This window comes from Pongo abelii, chromosome 5 (assembly GCF_028885655.2).
Source record: "Pongo abelii isolate AG06213 chromosome 5, NHGRI_mPonAbe1-v2.0_pri, whole genome shotgun sequence".
Classification (NCBI taxonomy): Eukaryota; Metazoa; Chordata; class Mammalia; order Primates; family Hominidae; genus Pongo; species Pongo abelii.
The window spans coordinates 86,456,741-86,478,240 of record NC_071990.2 but is presented as its reverse complement, the minus strand read 5'-3'; the positions used below and the strand labels follow the sequence as shown (position 1 = coordinate 86,478,240).

General features: G+C 39.2%; 1 protein-coding gene and 1 pseudogene across 1 annotated transcript; one reads left to right on the top strand and one right to left on the bottom strand.

Moving 5' to 3' along the window:
• The first annotated feature begins 13,622 nt into the window (after window positions 1-13,622).
• Window positions 13,623-13,852, top strand: LOC100458171 (small integral membrane protein 11-like). The gene has a single exon (XM_054557830.2). It carries the CDS (start codon window positions 13,624-13,626, stop codon window positions 13,813-13,815), a length of 192 nt encoding a protein of 63 aa, XP_054413805.2. The 5' UTR covers window position 13,623; the 3' UTR covers window positions 13,816-13,852.
• A 5,746-nt stretch (window positions 13,853-19,598) lies between these two features.
• LOC100457810 (heat shock protein HSP 90-beta-like) lies at window positions 19,599-20,394 on the bottom strand (annotated as a pseudogene).
• Window positions 20,395-21,500: the final 1,106 nt, after the last annotated feature.

Below are 21,500 nucleotides of genomic sequence, written 5' to 3'. Positions count from 1 at the left end.
AGGAAAGTATGCTTGGAAGAGACCAAAAAGGGCAACTTGAAGGACAAGTGCCCTGTTTAACTGTGATCCTAGGATTTTACAGGCTGTCCTTTCCCATGAGTCTTCCCTTGGCGGGGCTGCCCTCATGCACAGTGCCCTCTTTAGCCTTGGAAAGTGAGCACATGCAGTGTGCTTAGGAAGTTTTATGCATGCCCATCTTAGGTTTTCTTCCCTTTTCTGGTGTAGTACCCCTGAAAGGTCATAATCCACCATTTGTCTTTTAATGTGCATGCCCAGGAAGTTACTTCTCTGTGGCACTTGCATTCAATTAATACTTTAGTGCAACAGGTGTAAACCATTAGAAAATAGCCTCTCTCTGGCACCAGCTGCCAATTTATCACTTTTAGACAGACAATGTGATAATTGTCAAACCATCACCCAAAATTCCTAGTGAGTGGGAAAGCCCTGTCTGCATAACTACCTGTAACATAAACTTCTATATTTGCCATAAAAATCTGATAGTGTCACTCTGATTAAATAAACAACTATAACAAGTGTTTTTCAACTTTTAACACTTTGGACAAACTTCCCAAAATTAAATCCTAAATTAAGTCTTTTTTGAGCTGAAATTAACTTTAGGACTTTCCAGTTCAGCCCCTGGAAAACACTGAATATTTACAATTTTAAAAGAGAATGTTAATCAGTCTTGTTTGATATGTTATATGAGAAGTATTGTCAAAAAAAAAAAGTGATGCACCTGTAGTCCTAGATACTCAGAAGTCTGAGGCAGAAGGATCACTTGAGCCCAGAAGTTCAAAGCTGCCGTGAGCCATTCACAATAGCAAAGACTTGGAACCAACTTAAATGTCCATCAATAATAGACTAGATTAAGAAAATGTGGCACATATACACCATGGAATACTATGCAGCCACAAAAAAGGATGAGTTCATGTCCTTTGCAGGGACATGGATGAAGCTGGAAACCATCATTCTCAGCAAACTATCACAAGGACAGAAAACCAAACACTGCATGTTCTCACTCATAGGTGGAAATTGAACAATGAGATCACTTGGACACAGGGCAGGGAACATCACACACCGGGGCCTGTCAGGGGGTGGGGGGTGCTGGGGGAGGGATAGCACTAGGAGAAATACCTAATGTAATGTAAATGACAAGTTGATGAGTGCAGCAAACCAACATGGCACATGTATACCTATGTATCAAACCTGTACATTGTGCACATGTACCCTAGAACTTAAAGTATAATAAAAAATAAAATAAAATAAAGGAAGAATTATGGATTTTTCTGAGTTTTTTATTTGAAATTTTGTTGGTTCTTTAGTTTTCCAGGAAACATTTTTCCTTTTAAGCTATCTATAGATCACAGCTACATGGTAAAGTATAAGTATACTCTTGTGAATAAAACTGAAATATTTACTTTTTCTCTTGACATGATCCCTCCAGAATTCAGAAACTACTCATGAATGTTCCTATTTTTATGGCAATATAGTTATTTGCACAAGTTCAAAAAGAACTAATTCTCTTTATAACAGGATATAACTGGAAATATTGGTTTGGTTTCCTATCCTTGAGAGGCTTTTGCAAGTTCTCTCTGAAATTTTGTATCCAAAGTTCCAGCAAAGCAAACTTTAAAAGAGCCTGTGTGGTCAATCACTATTCCTGCTATACTTAAGTAAATAATCAGGCCAAGTTTGATGAAGCTCAAACAAATTAGTTTTACTTTGATTATCTTTGGTAGAAATGGGGGTGACCGCTAAGAGAAAAACTATGTTTCAGAAAAAAAACTAGCCTGACCAACATGGAGAAACCTCATCTCTACTAAAAATAAAAAATTAGACAGGTGTGGTGGTGCACACCTGTAGTCCCAGCTACTTAGGAGGCTAAGGCTGGAGAATCATTTGAATCCTGAAGGCAAAAGTTGTGGCGAGCCGAGATGTGCCATTGCACTCCAGCCTGGGCAACAAAAGCGAAACTGTGTCTCAAAAAAAATTTAAAAAAAAAAAGAAAAAAGAAAAACTATACTGTACCTTTTATTGGACTGTAGACCTGTCCATTGTTTCTGAGTTTTTATCATCTACCTGTAGACTAAACTGGATCCTAAATTTTTCTAGTTTCCTTTAACTAGAAACTTACAACTCTTAAGTTTTCCTTGCTGTGCCTAGCTTTTTCCCTTGGCAGAATAATGCTGTAGTTGAAATTTTACAATCTGTGGGTAACTTGACAAAAATGTTGGATTTGTCATGCCAAATTAAGTTAGGGAACATTAGATAACAGAATTGCAACCTACTAGCTGAACAGAGAAGAATCTGTGCAGTTGCTAACATTTCTTGCTGCATATGAATAAATAGAACAAACAGGCTACTTGCCTAGAATAGGTAGACTTCCTATCTGGTTCATTCTTTGATCTATTTGATTTCAGTTAGCTTGATTCATGTGGACCCTGACTAAGGGGCATACTCTAAACTCTTAGTATTATCCTCCTTATAGTAATATAGTAGTATCCCTGATGCACTATATCCTCTCTAAAAGTCTTAAACATCTACGTGCAACCATTTGTTCAATACTAAATGGTCCCTTTCCAGCTGGAATAATGAAAACTCCAAAAAAATGCACAATAATAAGGACATCATAACCTATGAATGATGTGCTAGGACTGAAAACCAAAAATGATTGTTACTAAGAGTATCACTGGTACCTTAAGTTTTTGTCACACTCTCACCTTGGTGACCAAAAGGGGGAACTATTAAATAAAAGTTACAGGAGGCCATTGGATTGGACTGAGCTCATACACTATGCCCAGTAGACAAAACCAAAATGGAGTTACTTATGCTTAGGTTCTGTGCCACAAAGCCACTTAGATCTTTATATGAGCTTTGAAGAAATCAAAAGAGAGAGAGATAATAGCCAAATCTCCAAACAGGCCCATTTTAGCCAGCATATTAAGGAAGTCTCCTTTGCTTTAACCTTTACAGGAAAAGTAACTTTGAAATGACCAGTCCACTTTTTGTTTTCTGTTTCTGCTTTTCTCCATTCTTTTCTGTCTATAAGACCAACCTCTTCTGCCAGGCTAGAAGAATACTCATCCTAATTTATAAAATAAGGTGTTGTCCAATTCTAGAATCACAAAACAAATTAAGATATTTAAATTTGTTATAATTTTATCTTTTGATAGTGTCTGTACATATAAATGCTCAAATTATATTTAGTGTATTTTTTTAAAAACAGAAGACTTGTTCTAGAAAACTCCACTCTCCACATCCAATTGACTCCCAGTGAAAAATCTAGTGCCCTCAAACCAGATTTTTTTCATATAGCTAGCATAATAATTACATAATCATTATCTGTTCCTATCAAATGGTCCTAATGGGAGTGAATATTTGAATTAGTCTGTATTAGTTAATTCTCACATTGCTTTAAAGGGAGCCTCTAGATTTTTAGAGTATCCATTTGTTTTCTGAACATCAACATTTCTCAGAAGAAAAATCTGAGAAAACATAGTAAAACACAGAGGAAATCTCAGTACAGAATCACCATACTGAGAGAGAAACACTGTTCACTCTTGGATGATGTATTAGTTAGGGTTCTCCAGAGGGCCAGAATTAATAGGATATATGTATTTATGAAAGGGAGTTTACTAAGGATAATAGGCTCACAGTTCTACAAGCTTAAGAAGCATGGCCGGGAGTCCTCAGGAAACTTACAATCATGGCAGAAGGGGAAGGAGAGGCAAGTACATCTTACCATGGTGGAGCAGAAGAGAGAGCAAAAGGAGAAGCACCACACACTTTTAAACCATCAGATCGCATGAGAATTCACTCAATGTTATGAGAACAACAACGGAGAAATCTGCCCCCATGATTCTATCACCTTCCATCAGGCCCCTCCTCCAATTTGACATGAGATTTGGGCAGGGACCCAAATTCAAACCATATCATTCTGCCCCAGACCCTCCTGAATCTCATGTCTTTCTGACATTGCAAAATACAATTATCCCTTCTCAATAGGCCCCCAGTCTTAATTCATTTCAGCATTTACTCACAAGTTCACAGTCCAAAGTCTCATCTGAGACAAAGTAAGTCCCTTCTGCCTATGAGCCCATAAAATCAAAAACAAGTTAGTTACTTCAAATATACAACAGGGGTACAGGAATTGGGTAAATGCTCCTGTTCCAAATGGGAGAAATTTGCCAAAACAAAGGGGTTACAGGCCCCATGAAAGTCCAAAATCCTGCAGGTCAATCATTTAATCTTAAAGTTCCAAAATGATCTCCTTTGATGCCATGTCTCACCTCCAGGGCATGCTGATGCAAGGGGTGGGCTCCCATGGCCTTGGGCAGCTCTGATCCTATGGCTCTGCAGGGTACAGTCCTCCCAGCTGCTTTTACAGGCTGGGGTTGAGTTCTTGTAGCTTTTCCAGGCACATGGTGCAAGCTGTCAATGGATCTAACATTCTGGGGCTTGAAGGACAGTGCCCTCTTCTCACAGCTCCACTAGGCAGTGCCCCAGTGGGGACTCTGTGTGGAGGCTCCAACCCCATATTTCCCTTTCACACTGCCCTAGTAGAGGTCCTCCCTGAGGGCCCCACCCCTGCAGCAGACTTCTGCCTCGACATCCAGGTGTTTCCATAAAACCTCTAAAATCTAGGAGGTGGCTTCCAAACCTCAACTCTTGCCTTCTGCACAACCACAGGCCCAACACCACGTGGAAGCCACCAAGGCTTGAGGCTAGCACCCTCTGAAGCAATGGCCTGAGCTGTACCTTTACCCCTTTTCACCACAGCTGGAGCAGGAGCAGCTGACATGCAGGATGCCATGTTCCAAGGCTGCATAAAGCAGTTGGACCATGGGCCTGGCCCACAAAACCATTTTTTCCTACTAGCCTCAGGGTTTATGATAGGAGAGGCTGCCACTAAAGTTCTCCGGCATGCCCTGGAGAAATTTTCCTCATTGTCTTGGTTATTAACATTAGCTTGTTTTTACTTATGCAAATTTTTGTAGCCAGCTTAAATTGATCCCCAGAAAATGGATTTTTCTTCTCTACCACATGGCCAGGCTGCAAATTTTCCAAACTTTTATGCTTTGCTTCCCTTTTAAATATAAGTTCCAGTTTCAGAAAATCTCTTTGATTATGCATATGGGCATACACTTTTAGAAACAGCCAGGTCTCATCTTGAGAGTTGTGATGTTTAGAAATTTCTTCTGCCAGGTACCCTGAATCATCTGTCTCAAGTATAAAGTTCCACAGTCCCTAGGGCAGGGGCAAAATTCCAGCAGTGTCTTTGCTAAAGCATAGCAAGAGTAAACTCCAGTTCCGAGTAAGTTCCTCATCTCCATCTGAGACTACCTCAGTCAGAACTTCATTGTCCATATCACTGTCAGCATTTTGGTCAAAACCATGCAACAAGTCACTAGGAAGTTCCAAACTTTTCCTCATCTTCCTGCCTTCTTCTAAGCTGTCCATACTGTTCCAACCTCTGCCCGTTACTCAATCCCAAAGTTGCTTTCACATTTTCAGGTATCTTTATAGTAATGCCCCACGTTCCTGGTACCAATTTTCTGTATTAGTTAGTTTTCACAATGCTATAAAGAACTACAAGAGACTGGGTAATTTATGAAGAAAATAGGTTTAATTGACTCACACTTCCACAGGCTTAACAGAAAGCATGACTGGGAGGCCTTGGGAGATGTACAATCATGGCAGAAGGTGAAGGGGAAGCAAGCATGTCTTACCATGGTGGAGCAGGAGAATGAAGGGGAAGTGCCACACACTTTTAAATCATCAAATCTCATGAGAATTCACTCACTATCAAGAGAACAGCAAGGGGAAAATCCTCCTCCATGATCTAATCACCTCCTACCAGGCTGTTCCTCCAATTCAACATGAGGTTTGGGCAGGGTCACAAATCCAAACCTTATCAGGGCCTATGAGGAGCCTTTTGCCCTGGCAACAAGATTGGCATAAAACTTTAATGTTGCGGCTGGGTGCAGTAGCTTATGCCTGTAATCCCAGCACTTTGGGAGGCTGAGGTGAGTAGATCACTTGAGGTCAGGAGTTTGAGACCAGGCTGGCCAACATGGTGAAACCCCATCTCTACTAAAAATACAAAAATTAGCTGGGCATGGTGGTCCACATCTGTAGTCCAAGCTACTTGACAGTCTGAGGCAAGAGAATCACTTGAATCCAGGGAGTGGAGGTTGCAGTGAGCTGAGATTATGCACTGCACTCCAGCCTGGGTGACAGAGCAAGGCTCTGTCTCCATCTATGACAAAACCAAGGCCAACATAATACTGAATGGGGAAAAGTTGAAAGTATTCCCCCTGAGAATGGGAACAAGACAAGGATGCCCACTCTCACCACTCCTCTTCAACATAGTACTGGAAGTCTTAGCCAGAACAATCAGACAAGAGAAAGAAATAAAGGGCATCCAAATTGGTAAAGAGAAAGTCAAGCTGTCAATGTTTGCTGACAATATGATTGTTTACCTCGAAAACCCTAAGGTCTCCTCCAGAAATCTCCTAGAACTGCCAAAAGAATTCAGCAAAGTTTCCAGATAGAAGATTAATGTACACAAATCAGTAGTTCTCCTATACACCAACAGCGACCAAGTGGACAATCAAATCAAGGATTCAACCCCTTTTACAATAACTGCAAACAAAGTAAAATACTTAGGAATATACCTAACAAAAGAGTTGAAAGACATCTACAAGGAAAACTACAAAATACTGCTGAAAGAAATCATAGATGATGCAAACAAATGGAAACACATCCCATACTTATGGATGGGTAGAATCAATATTGTGAAAATAACCAAACTGCCAAAAGCAATCTACAAAGTCAACACAATCCCCATCAAAATACCACCATCATTTTTCACAGAGTTAGAAAAAACAATTCTAAAATTCATATGGAACCAAAAAGGAGCACGCATAGCCAAAGCAAGACTAAGCAAAAAGAACAAATCTGGAGGCATCACACTAACTGATTTCAAACTATACTATAAGGCCATCATCACCAAAACAGCATGGTACTGGGATAAAAATAGGCACATAAGCCAATGGAACAGAATAGAGAACCCAGTAATAAACCCAAATACTTACAGCCAACTGATCTTTGACAAAGCAAACAAAAACAAAGTGGGAAAGGACACCTATTAAAACACAGTGTTGGGATAATTGGCTAGCCACATGTGGGAGAATTAAGCTGGATTCTCTTCTCTCACCTTATGCAAAAATCAACTCAAGATGGATTAAGGACTTAAACCAAAGATCTGAAACTATAAAAGTTATAGAAGATAACATTGGAAAAACCCTTCTAGACATTGGCTTAGGCAAAGATTTCATGACCAAAAACTCAAAACCAATCACAATAAAAACAAAGATAAATAGCTGGGGCCTAATTAAACTGAAGAGAATTTGCATGGCAGAAAAAAACAGCAGAGTAAACAGACAACCCACAGAGTGGGAGAAAAACTTCACAACCTATATATCTGACAACGGACTAATATCCAGAATCTACAATGAACTCAAACAAATCAGTAAGAAAAAAAATAATCAATCCCATCAAAAAGTGGGCTAAGGACATGAATAGACAATTCTCAAAAGAAGACATACAAATGGCCAACAAACATATGAAAAAATGCTCAGCATCACTAATGATCAAGGAAATGCAAATCAAGACCACAATGCAGTACCACCATACTCCTGTAAGAATGACCATAATCAAAGAATTAAAAAACAGTAGATGTTGGCATGGAATGGCCATAATCAAAGAATTAAAAAACAGTAGATGTTGGCATGGATGCAATCAGGGAACACTTCTAAACTGGTAGTGGGTATGTAAACTAGTACAGCTGCTATGGAAAACAGTGTGGAGATTCCTTAAGGAACTAAAAGTAGAACTACCATTTGATCCACTAATCCCACTACTGGGTATCTATCCAGAGGAAAAGAAATCATTATTTGAAAAAGATACTTGCACACACATGTTTATAGCAGCACCATTCACAATAGCAAAATCGTGGAACCAACCCAAATGCCCATCAATCAGCAAGTGGATGAAGAAATGTGATATATATATATATATATATATGTACACACACACACACACACACACACACACACACACAATGGAATACTACTCAGCCATAAAAAGGAATGAACTAACAGCATTTGCAATGACCCATATCAGATTAGAGACTATTATTCTAAGTGAAGTAACTCAGGAATGGAAAACCAAACAACGTATGTTCTCACTGATATGTGGGAACTAAGCTATGAGGACGCAAAGGCATAAGAATGATATAGTAGACTTCAGGGATTTGGGAGAAAGAGAGGGAGTGAGGGCAAAGGATAAAAGACAACAAATAGGGTGCAGCGTATACTGCTCGGGTGATGGGTACACCAGGATCTCACAAATCTCCACTAAATAACTTATTCATGTAACCAAATACCACCTGTACCCCAATAACTTATGGAAAAATAAAATTAAAAAATTTTTAAGGTTGCTCCTAACAATTTTTATAAGTTTTTTTTATCATAACCCTTTGACTCTCATTAAATTTTTCCAACCCCTGGGCTTTGTTAATTTCCTAGCACTGATATTTTTACTTTAGCATATTCTATATATTCTGATACTGCCATAAAATAGCCTCCCAGTAGTTAATCCAGCTGGAAAGACAGAATTGCACAGGCTGTTATTAGAAGAGAGCAGAGAATTTGAGGAGCACTGCATTGCCCTCTAAGGGGTGAGAATTCAAGACCAGGGGCTATGGCTTACAGAGACCTTAAAGAAAAACAATAGTCTTGCTTGACTATTCCAGGAATCCAGACACTAGAAACCAATATAAACCAGAGAGAGAAAAAAAATGTAGGAGGATCTTTCTAAAAGGATACCAAACACACATCAGGGAATTGAGCCAAGCCGTTATAAAGAATGAAGCGGAGTTCTCAAAAGTGAGAATAGAAGATTAGAGTTGAACAAGTAAAGTTAATTGGATCAATGGAATATCTGTGGCCTGAAGCCACCTTGTTAAATTTAAAGGGGCTTCACCCTAGGGAGCAGTTCTGGGCCTGACAAAATAGTGCTAAGCTTGAGGGTGTTTATAAATATCAGCAATTGGTCTGGATTGGCTTTGATTTTCCTGCTTCACCTTTTGTTTATCTCTGTAGTTGAAATGTTTGCATTCCTTTATTCTCACTTAATTAAGAGGAATTAATTTGGTCATTTTACCAGGCGCAGTTTCATTTTAAACAGGCTTTGATCTAATGGGCTCAGCCTTAGATTAAAGTTGTTACAGAAGTGGAGTAAGGCACAGCACAGCAGAAATTAGAGATCAAGATGGCAACCTAACAGAGAAACACAGCCAGGGAAACAGATGCGAAGCAGCCTAGAAAAAGAGATTGAAACAAAGGCCTAAAAAGTCGGAAAAACAATATTCAGTCCTCTTCATCATAGTCATCCTAGCATCCAGAGTGGGAAGCCAGGGAGATAGGCGAAAATGGAAGGTCAGTTGGACCATGGTAGAGAAAACAGATTCAAGCAACAGATGCCAAAGAGCTCTCCAATAGCCCAAGCATTGGAATCACTGAAAAATGTCTGAAACAGTGTTATCTGCCATCTGCCCAGAATGTTTTTATCCCCACAAATCCATAGGACTTACCCTCCCACTTCCTTCAGACCTTGACTAAATATGTCCTTCACAGCAAAGACTTCCCTGGTCATCCTATCTAAAATGTAAGCACTTTCACACAAACACACAAACACTCCCTATTCTCTTTCCCAACTTTCTTTTCTTCTTAGTTCTCATCAGTATCTAACATACCTTATATTTCCCTTTATCCTTTGGTCTTGCCCATTAAAATGTAAATTCTGCGACAGAGATTTTTGTATGTTCATTGCTGTGTTTCCAACACCTAGAACAGTGTTAGACATATATTGTTAGTTGATACTTAATAAATATTTGTTAAATAAATGTTGAAGCCTTTGTAAGCTAATCATGGCAATAATGTCTTAAAAATTATTAGAATTACCAGAACACAATTTATGCATTTTGACAAAAACTCTCCCTTTTGACCAAAACTTTAGTCGGTCTCTTTTGTGTCCTCTGACCATGCCTGATCTTGGGCTACCCTCTCTGTCCTTGTTGAATTCAGTTTGAGCAGGAATACTATTAAGTCAGTTTTTGTATCTGACCACCCTCTATATCTTATAATACAGGCCTGCCTCCAGCCATAATCCCTATCAAGTCAGTTTAGCCAAAAACCTCTTATCCTTGATGTTTCCTCTGAGTAATTTTCCAATCACTGACTCCCCCAACTCTGCTTCTTAGTTATGAAACTCCACCTGTTCTTGTTGAAGTCAGAGCTGAGTCAAATCTCTTCACCTCAGTGCAAGACCCCATTGGCATGTTCCCTACACCTATCTCCATGGCCCCCTTGAATAAAATCTGCCTTGCCATCTCCATTTTTTTTTTTAAACAGAGTCTCACTCTGTCACCCAGGCTGGAGTACAGTGGCATGATCTCAGCTCATTGCAACCTCCGCCTCTCGGGTTCAAGCAATTCTTATGCCTCAGCCTCCCAAGTATCTGGGACTGCAGGTATGTGCCACCATGCCTGGCTAATTTTGGTATTTTTTAGTAGAGACGGGGTTTCACCATGTTGGCCAGGCCAGTGTTGAACTCCTAACCTCAAGTGATCCACCCGCCTCAGCTTCCCAAAGTGCTGAGATTATAGGTGTGAGCCACTGCACCCAGCCCACCTTAACAATCTTTAACGAGTGTCATAAATAATTTTTTAGCACTCCTTTTTGGGGGAAGAAAAGGAAGGGATAGTTCTGAAAATATTCATTTGATAGAGGGAATTATGAATCTTCAAATTTAAAAGAGACTTTGGGAATCAACCAGTTGGAAATTATGCCAACTATCCTAATTATATCAATAGGAAACTGGTTAAATAAATTACAGTATATCCTCATAACCAAATACTATGTAGCTATTGAATTTAAAAATGAGGAAGCTATACACTGTTACAAAAAAAAAAACTTGAGATATGCTATTAAGAGAAAACAGCAAAGCGCAGAAAAATATATATTATCTTAGTCAGTTTGGGCTGCTATAACAGAATACCACAGATTGGGTAACTTCAATAATAAACACTTATTTCTCACAGCTCTGCAGGTGGAGAAGTACAAGATGAAGTTTCCAGCAGATGCAGTGTCTAGTGAGAGCATTCGTCCTGTTTGCAGATGGCTCTTTGTCTCTCTCTCTCTCTCTCTCTTTCTCTCTCTCTCTCCCCCTCTCTCCCTCCCTCCCTCTCTCTCACTCATCTTTCTCCCCACCATGTGAAGATACAATGAGAAGATACCAAGGATAAGGGATTTTCCCTAAACTGACTTTGTCCAAACTGGATTCAACAAGGACCAAGAGGGAAGATCAAGGCTGGACCTAGTCAAGCAGAGGACCTGTAAGAAATAAATGTTTGTTGTTTAAAACACCCAGTCTATGGTATTCTGTTATAGCAACCCAAACTGATATAGATACCTCCCAATGGCCTCACCTACTAATACTATTATATAGGAGGTTACGATTTCAACAAATGGATTTGGGGGAAGTCAAACATTTAGCTTATAATATATATATAAATATTACTTTTGTGTAAAATGGAGTGAAAACAAGCATGTGTATTTGTATATGCTTATACAGGCATAAACAAACTTAAAAATATTTTCACACATGGTGAAAATATAGATCTAAATAAAGAAACTTTATTAAATGTAGATCTAAATAAAGAAACTTTTGAGGATACATAAGAAACTAAGGAGGCAGGGAGTAAAGCAGGAACTAGAGAGATGAGAGACAAACATAGAAAAAGACTTTGAATTTTATGATACTTTACTTTTTGATGTTTGAAACATGTGAACAAATTACCTTTTTCTAAAATATGTAAAGCCCTAACCTCTCTGTGGCATTCAAGACTACCTGCCCAACATCTCCACTGAGATTTCTAATAGGCTTCCCAAAGATGACATGTTCAAAACAGAACATTTGAGATCCCCCCCTCAAACCTGCTTCTCTCCTGGTCTTCTATAACACAATAAACACCACTACCATCTACTTTGTTGCTCGAGTTCAAACTCTGAAAATTATTCTTAATCCCTCTTTCTCCTACCTCCATGAATTTTTAAGCAAATCCTTCTGTTTCTACCATCATGATAGAGCCCTAACATGTCCACTTCTTACCATCTGTACTATTATTGCTTCAGTCCCAGTCACTGTCATCCCTAACTATTGCAATAATCTAAGAAGTGTTACTCAAAGTGAGACCCACAGACAAGAACTGTCTGTTTCTAGTTCATGACAACATAAGAAACTTGAAAATCAACTACTTTGCTAAGCACAATATTTAGGTCAGCTGAAATTTATTTTCCTTTTCTTTTTCTTTCCTTTTCCCTTTTTTTCTTTTCTTTTTGAGACAGAGTCTCACTCTGTAGCCCAGGCTGGAGTGCAGTGGCATGATCTTGGCTCACTACAGCCTCTGCCTCCTGGGTTCCAGCAATTCTCCTGCCTCAGTCTCCTGGGTAGATTACACGCACGCACCACCACGTGGGGCTAATTTTTGTATTTTTAGTAGATACGTGGTTTCACCATGTTGGCCATGCTGGTCTTGAGCTCCTGACCTCAGGTGATCCTCATGCATTGGCCTCCCAAAGTGCTAGGATTACAGGGGTGAGCCACTATGCCCAGCCTTTTCTTTCTTTTCTTTTTTTTTTTTTTTTAAACAGGATCTCATTCTGTCACCCAGGCTGGAGTACAGTGGCATGATCATAGCTCACTGCAACCTTGAACTCCTAGACTCAAGCAATCATCCTCCCTCAGCATCCCAAGTAACTAGAGCTATAGGCAAGTGCCATGACACCTGGCTATTTTTCTAATTTTTTGTAGAGATGGGAACTTGCTATGTTGCCCAGGTTAGTCTTGAACTCCTGGCCCCAAACAATCTTTCCATTTTGGTCTCCAAAGGTGCTTGGATTACAAGCATGAGCCACTGCACCCAGCCCAGCTAACATAGTTTTTTCATAGCAAGCTTTCTTGATGAAAGAAGGAATAAATTGTTTTGTATTCTGAGAAAGCTCTTTATCTCTTTGCAGACCAGCACTTTAAGTAGCACCATTACCGGTCTCACTGTTTCCATTCTCACTGATTTATACATATAACCATTCTTTATATGATAGTCAAAAAATATGTTTAAAATTAGTCACATCATGGCTGGTCATAAACCATGTTAACAGTTTTAGAACAGTCACAACACCAAAATTTTTTCACAATTTGGATCATTTACCTCTTTCATTATAAGTCATGGAGTGCAAAGCTTTTAACGATGGGAGTTTTAATGACTCAGGAAGGAAAACTCATAGGAAAACTCTCTATCTGTCCACATTTACCATTGGATTTACATCCTCTTAAATATCAGTTTTGGATGGTTTGTGTGCGGCCAGGCACAGGAGGCTCTGCCATCGGGAGCAATCAGACCTTCCAGCTCCCTGGGGTTGAACTTCCAGCCGCCTCTCATGTACTTGTCTGGTGGGGGTTTGTGTTGATCAGAAGTGAATTCATAGTTGGTCTACCATGAATTGGAAGGTTCTCAAACACGTGCACCTGCTGCTGTATATCGTGGCAGCAAAAACATTAATTCTCTGCCTGGCATTTGCTGGAGTGAAAATATACCAAAGAAAAAGGTTGGAAGCAAAACAACAAAAACTGGAGGCTGAAAGGAAGAAGCAATCAGAGAAAAAGATAACTGAATATTCTGCAATGTAAATGTCAGCTTGAGTGGACTCTGGATGAGAAGAAAGAGAAGAAATACTTAATTATTGAATAATGTGTCAGAGGATAAACTCCCAACCTAGACATTTCACTTAAAATATTGTGAATTTATATGTGCTTTTAGAAGACCCAGTATTGGCCAGGCATGGTGGCTCACGCCTGTAATCCCAGCACTTTGGGAGGCTGAGGAGGGCAGATCGCTTGAGGTCGGGAGTTCGAGACCAGCTTGGCCAACATGGTGAAATCCCGTATCTACTAAAAATACAAAAATTAGCCGGTGTAGTGGTGCACGTCTGTAATCCCAGCTACTCAGGAGGCTGAGGCAGGAGAATTGCTTGAACCCAGGAGGCGGAGGTTGCAGTGAGCCTAGATCATGCCACTGTACTCCAGCCCGGGCAACAGAACAAGACTCTGTCTCAAAAAAATTTTTTTTAATTTAAATTTTGAAAAATAATACTAAAAGGATCAGTATTTTGTTTACTAAAATAAAATACCTTTGTAAAAAAATATCAATTTTGTTTCTCTAATTAAGGTGCATGGTACTATGCTTCAGTGATTTGATTTGGGTCATGGACTTCATTCAAATTGTGTATCTTAATAATAATTTCAGTACTGACTCATTTAGAATGAAAATCTGCCACTACCAAATATTTCCTTGGTATATCATCCTTGTTCTGCTTGACGTTGAGTTAGCAGTTTTATAAAACAGTCAGTTTTTTAGAGTTCTTAGAAATCTTACCCGGTTCAATGGCATAACATTAAGGTTATTCAAAAACTGTATTTATCAGAATTCTTTCCATCCTTAATTGTCATGAGTTTCCTTGAAGAAGAAGCAACTTTGGACTATAGTTGACTGCAAATGCTTTTAGAGAAGAATCAAAACCACTCTCTATGGATGACAAAGACTTAGGATGACCATGGTTAAAATATGACGAGTTTATTATAATCAGCAATTGGCCAGAAAATTTAGTTTTTCTGTGTCATACAACATTTCAACATAATAGCCAATATTATGATTGACAACATATCAGATTTCTAGGAATTCCATATGATTTTTAGAATAGTCATATAAATAATACACCCATAGATATAACTCAAAAAGTCCAGTATCACTTATTATTTGACAATGCTTCCCCTATAACACAACACTTAATATAAGCCTAATTAATATCTTTACAAGATGAGAGACACATCCTTTGTAGCTTTTCATGGGCCCAACTAAAAAATCCCAAAGTTAATTTCAGGTAATTTTTTTTTTTTTTTTTTTTTGAGACAGAGCCTTGCTCAGCCACACAGGCTGGAGTTCAGTGACGCAATCTTGGCTCACTGCAACCACCATCTCCCGGGTTCAAGTGATTCTTCCATCTCAGCCTCCTGAGTAGCTGGCATTACAGGCACCCACCATCATGCTTGGCTAATTTTTGTATTTTAGTACAGATGGGGTACAGGTAAATTTTTTAAAAGACTTAAGAGTTTGCTCTTAAAAAGCTTGTCAAAGTATCAAAGGTTTAAGACACCTGATAAAAATAGAATTACAGGTTGGTCAAGCACAGTGGCTCATGCCTATAACCCCAGCACTTTGGGAGGCCTAGGCGGGTGGATCATCTGACATCAGGAGTTCGACACCAGCCTGGCCAATGTGGTGAAACCCTGTCTCTACTAAAAATACAAAAAAATTAGCCAGGCATGGTGGTGGGCATCTGTAATCCCAGCTACTTGGGAGGCTGAGGCAGGAGAATCGCTTGAACCTGGGAGGCAGAGGTTGCAGTGAGCCAAGATCACGCTATTATACTCCAGCCTGGGTGACAAGAGCAAAACTCCATCTCAAAAAAAAAAAAAAAAAAAATAGAATTACAGGTCACTGTGAAATGATAGTTACTCATTTAACCAGAGTGATAATGAAAAGACTTTAAAAGGCAAACACTCTGTAATCCCAGTGCCTTCGCAGGCTAAGGTGGGAGAATCCCTTGAGGCCAGGAGTTCAAGACCAGCCTAAGCAATATGGCAACATGCTGTCTCTAAAAAAAAAAAGAAAGAAAGAAAAATTAGCCATGCATGGTGGCATACCCCTGTAGTCCTAAATACTTGAGAGGCAGGAGAATTGCTTGTGCCTAGGAGTTCAAAGCTGCACTTAACTATGATCACACCACTGTGCTCTAGCCTAGGCAACAGAGCAAGACCCTATCACTAAAAACAAACAAAAAAAACAAACCAGGGCAACATGGCAAAACCTCATCTCTACAAAAAAATTAAAAATTAGCCAGGCATGGTGGCACACACCTGTAGTCTTAGCTAGATGGGAGGCTGAGGTGAAAAGATCACCTGAGCCCAGGAGGTTGAGGCTGCTAGTGAGCCATGATCATGCCACTGCAATCCAGCCTGGGTGACAGAGCAAGACTCTGTCTCAAAAAGAAAAGAAAAAGGCAAACACAGGGTTACATATTTCTTTTAAAAAATGCCTACTTGTAGAAAAACGTGAGCTCTTTAATAGAGAAGACTCAATTTTCTTAAGTAATCAAAGGCTTAATAAAGGCAACATAAAACACAGGGAACTACTTTTTCTTTATTATTATACTGTAAGTTTTAGGGTACTTGTGCACAATGTGCAGGTTAGTTACACATGTATACATGTGCCATGCTGGTGTGCTGCACCCATTAACTCACCATTTAGCATTAGGTATATTTCCTAATGCTATCCCTCCCCCCTCCACCCACCCCACAACAGTCCCCAGAGTGTGATGTTCCCTTTCCAGTGTCCATGTGTTCTCATTGTTCAATTCCCATCTATGAGTGAGAACATGCGGTGTTCGGGTTTTTGTCCTTGCGATAGTTTACTGAGAATGATGATTTCCAATTTCATCCATATCCCTACAAAGGACATGAACTCATCATTTTTTATGGTTGCATAGTATCCATGGTGTATATGTGCCACATTTTCTTAATCCAGTCTATCATTGTTGGACATATAGGTTGGTTCCAAGTCTTTGCTATTGTGAATAGTGCCGCAGTAAACATATGTGTGCATGTGTCTTTATAGCAGCATGATTTATAGTCCTTTGGGTATATACCCAGTAATGGGATGGCTCTCCAGCACCTGTTGTTTCCTGACTTTTTAATGATTGCCATTCTAACTGGTGTGAGATGGTATCTCATTGTGGTTTTGATCTGCATTTCTCTGATGGCCAGTGATGATGAGCATTTTTTCATGTGTCTTTTGGCTGCATAAATGTCGTCTTTTGAGAAGTGACTGTTCATATCCTTCACCCACTTTTTGATGGGGTTGTTTGTTTTTTTCTTGTAAATTTGTTTGAGTTCATTGTAGATTGTGGATATTAGCCCTTTGTCAGATGAGTAGGTTGCAAAAATTTTCTCCCATTTTGTAGGTTGCCTGTTCACTCTGATGGTAGTTTCTTTTGCTGTGCAGAAGCTCTTGAGTTGAATTAGATCCCATTTGTCAATTTTGGCTTTTGTTGCCATTGCTTTTGGTGTTTTAGACATGAAGTCCTTGCCCATGCCTATGTCCTGAATGGTATTGCCTAGGTTTACTTCTAGGGTTTTTATGGTTTCAGGTCTAACATGTAAGCCTTTAATCCATCGTGGATTAATTTTTGTGTAAGGTGTAAGGAAGGGATCTAGTTTCAGCTTTCTACATATGGCTATCCAGTTTTCCCAGCACCATTTATTAAATAGGGAATCCTTTCCCCATTCCTTGTTTTTCTCAGGTTTGTCAAAGATCAGATAGTTGTAGATATGTGGCATTATTTCTGAGGGCTCTGTTCTGTTCCATTGATCTATATCTCTGCTTTGGTACCAGTACCATGCTGTTTTGGTTACTGTAGCCTTGTAGTATAGTTTGAAGTCAGGTAGTGTGATGCCTCCAGCTTTGTTCTTTTGGCTTAAGATTGACTTGGTGATGCAGGCTCTTTTTTGGTTCCATATGAACTTTAAAGTAGTTTTTTCCAATTCTGTGAAGAAAGTCATTGGTAGCTTGATGGGGATGGCATTGAATCTATAAATTACCTTGGGCAGTATGGCCATTTTCACGATATTGATTCTTCCTACCCATGAGCATGGAATCTTCTTCCATTTGTTTGTATCCTCTTTTATTTCATTGAGCAGTGGTTTATAGTTCTCCTTGAAGAGGTCCTTCACTTCCCTTGTAAGCCAGATGGATTCACAGCCGAATTCTACCAGAGGTACAAGGAGGAACTGGTACCATTCCTTCTGAAACTATTCCAATCAATAGAAAAAGAGGGAATCCTCCCTAACTCATTTTATGAAGCCAGCATCACCCTGATACCAAAGCCGGGCAGAGACACAACCAAAAAAGAGAATTTTAGACCAATATCCTTGATGAACATTGATGCAAAAATCCTCAATAAAATACTGGCAAACCAAATCCAGCAGCACATCAAAAAGCTTATCCACCATGATCAAGTGGGCTTCATCCCTGGGATGCAAGGCTGGTTCAATATACGCAAATCAATAAATGTAATACAGCATATAAACAGAACCAAAGACAAAAAACACATGATTATCTCAACAGATGCAGAAAAGGCCTTTGACAAAATTCAACAACTCTTCATGCTAAAAACTCTCAATAAATTAGGTATTGATGGGTCGTATCTCAAAATAATAAGAGCTACCTATGACAAACCCACAGCCAATATCATACCGAATGGGCAAAAACTGGAAGCATTCCCTTTGAAAATTGGCACAAGACAGGAATGACCTCTCTCACCACTCCTATTCAACATAGCGTTGGAAGTTCTGGCCAGGGCAATTACGCAGGAGAAGGAAATAAAGGGTATTCAATTAGGAAAAGAGGAAATCAAATTGTCCCCATTTGCAGAAGACATGATTGTGTATCTAGAAAACCCCATTGTCTCACCCCAAAATCTCCTTAAGCTGATAAGCAACTTCAGCAATCTCAGGATACAAAATCAAAGTACAAAAATCATAAGCATTCTTATACACCAGTAACAGACAAACAGAGAGCCAAATCATGAGTGAACTCCCATTAACAATGGCTTCAAAGAGAATAAAAAACTTAGGAATCCAACTTACAAAACACAGAGAACTATTACGATAAAACACATACTTTTTTCCGAGACCAATTACCTGAAAGGTAAAGAAAAACCTTCATTATTTGCCATTAAGAGCAGCACAACACTCCAAGAAAAATCTTGTTTTAATAGAGAGAACCAAATTCTAGTTTTGTGTCAACATATACCTTTGAAATTGATGTTCAGTTTTAGGAAAACTTAGAAAACTTCTCTTCTAACTTTAGCCAATGTGATGACACCTAACATTTATTTTATAAGATTAACGTTCCACAAGCCTTCTACAGTCTTTTTTCTTTCTAGTTTTGGAACAGCCAGTCATTCTACTTTGGGACAAAAATTACCTTTTTTTCCCTTAACCAAAAATACATCTTACTTTCATCACCTAAGGAGTTATTTTAATTGCCATAGGTTAATTAGAAATTTTTCAATTTAGCTAACCTTTTGCAGCATTTTTTTTTTTTTGGAGTCTCACTCTGTTGCCCAAGCTGGAGTACAGTGGTGTGATCTCGGTTCACTACAACCTCCACCTCCCAGGTTCAAGTGATTCTCCTGCCTCAGCCACCTGAGTAGCTGGGACTACAGGTGTTGGCCACCATGTCCAGCTAATTTTCATATTTTTAGGAGACACGGTGTTTCACTATGTTGGCCAGGCTGGTATTGAACTCCTCACCTCAAGGGATCCACCTACCTCGACCTCCCAAAGTGCTGGGGTTACAGACATGAGCCACTGCATCCAGCCTTGGTTTTCTTTTTCTTATCCATACCACTGTCATCCTCTTCATCTGAAGCCACATCTTCAATCTTGGGCTTTTCTTCACCATCTTTTTCTTTTTCTTTCTCACCTTTCTCTTCCTCAACCTCATCATTAGTGATTTACTTCTCTTATTCTTTTTCCAAATAAAAGGTAATAGAATAGCCTATGAACTTCAAGTGCTTCTTTACTATTTCTTTGACCCATCTCTCTTGTAAGTACTCTGTCTGGTCTTCTTTAAGGCAGAGGATCACTTTGGTACCCCTACCAATGAGCTCAACATGGTCAGCATATACAGTAAAGGAATACCTGGCAGAAGATTCCCAGGCTTACTGTTCATCATCATTGTGCTTTATGATCACAACCACTCTATCAGTCACCAGATAGGCAGAATAAAAGTAAACACCAAACTATTTGCCTAATCATGAAGATGTCTGCACCAGCCTGAAGAGCCTCCATAAATGCTTTGTGACAGAACTTGTTAATAGTTCCCAAATTATTTGTGAGATCAGCCTTGGTCATGCCAATGCCTCATCACTGGCGATTTCCTTCTCTTGTTCAAAGTCAGGCTGTTTTCATGAGGGTTGGGGGGATGTCCATGTTCAGCTGTTTAGCATTGTCCAACTTGAGAATTCTGTCATACTCTCAGAAAATCTTGTCTAAGGTATCAGAAGCATTAGAGATCAACTTTCAAAGGAAAATCTTCTTACAGGAATAGAAGGTATTCTGCTCTGGGGAGTTTTCTGTTTTTTGCATAGGAATACCATAGCTTTACCAATGTACAGCTATTAAGGCCACAGTTTTAAATAAATAAATAAAACACACAATAAATTTCACAAAACTACAGTGAGGTCTTGTCAAGATAGCAGAGTCCAGTAGGTTCTTTGAGAAACAATTCCGTAGGTATTGGAAGACTCAGCTCCACCACAGATTTCTTAGATAAACTTAAATAAGCTATTTGCCTTTTCCATGCCTATTTTCCCATTTTTAATGGAAAAAAATAACTATACATTTTTCACTGTACAATATTAATCGTCCCCATCAGCCTGCTTTTCCCCTTTAAATGTTGGAGCCTTCACAGTCATCTTTGGAGAAAGGCACAGAACACAGACTATTCCTGTCATTCCATGTTCTTTTTCCTGAGCATTGTTCTTAATTAATCTTGGCAAAATAAACTTCTAAATTGACTGAGACTTGGCTTAGATACTTCTTGGTTTACAAACTCGTGACCACAAAGGGACTATGAGTAGAGGTGACCCTGACTTTTGACAAATTTCATATCAGTACTTGGTACCAGCTTGAGCTATCTTTATTGTTCAAATCAATAGGACAATTTGCTGAAGTCCAGGAGCACCTCCTCCAGAGAATCCCTGATCTCCCAAAATTTTGAGTCTAAAGTTCATTTTGTCATACAATTCCTTTTCTGGAGTTTTACTCACTTCCAACAAGGCAGGTGAGTTTTCTTGCTTCCATGAAGAGGGAAAGCAGGCAACTCTTATTTGGAGTTTCAGCTCACTTCTAACAGGGAAGACAAGTTTTAGTTTTTTCTTGCTTCTAGGATGGTAGAGAGTAGTCTTCAGCTTGAGCTCCATTCCTAGGTAAGTAGCTGAACTGGAGATTTGTCTTGGGAATTCTCCTTAATGACTAAAATTTACGATTAACACACAGCTGGTCTTAATTTCTTCTTACCATTAGAAAGCCCAGTAATTGTATAAATTGTGCAATTGTTTGTTTTGCTTAACTTTTTTGTTTATTTTTTTGTTCCTGTTTTTGTTGTTGTTTTTGTTGTTTTGATATTTTTCCGCTTGGGTTTGATTAACTATACCTGACTTGGTCAAATCTGAAGGAAAGTTCCAAATTAT

Bases quoted from the DNA above. Each gene is read 5' to 3' on its own strand.
- LOC100458171 (XM_054557830.2), top strand. From the start codon at position 13,624: ATGAATTGGAAGGTTCTCAAACACGTGCACCTGCTGCTGTATATCGTG.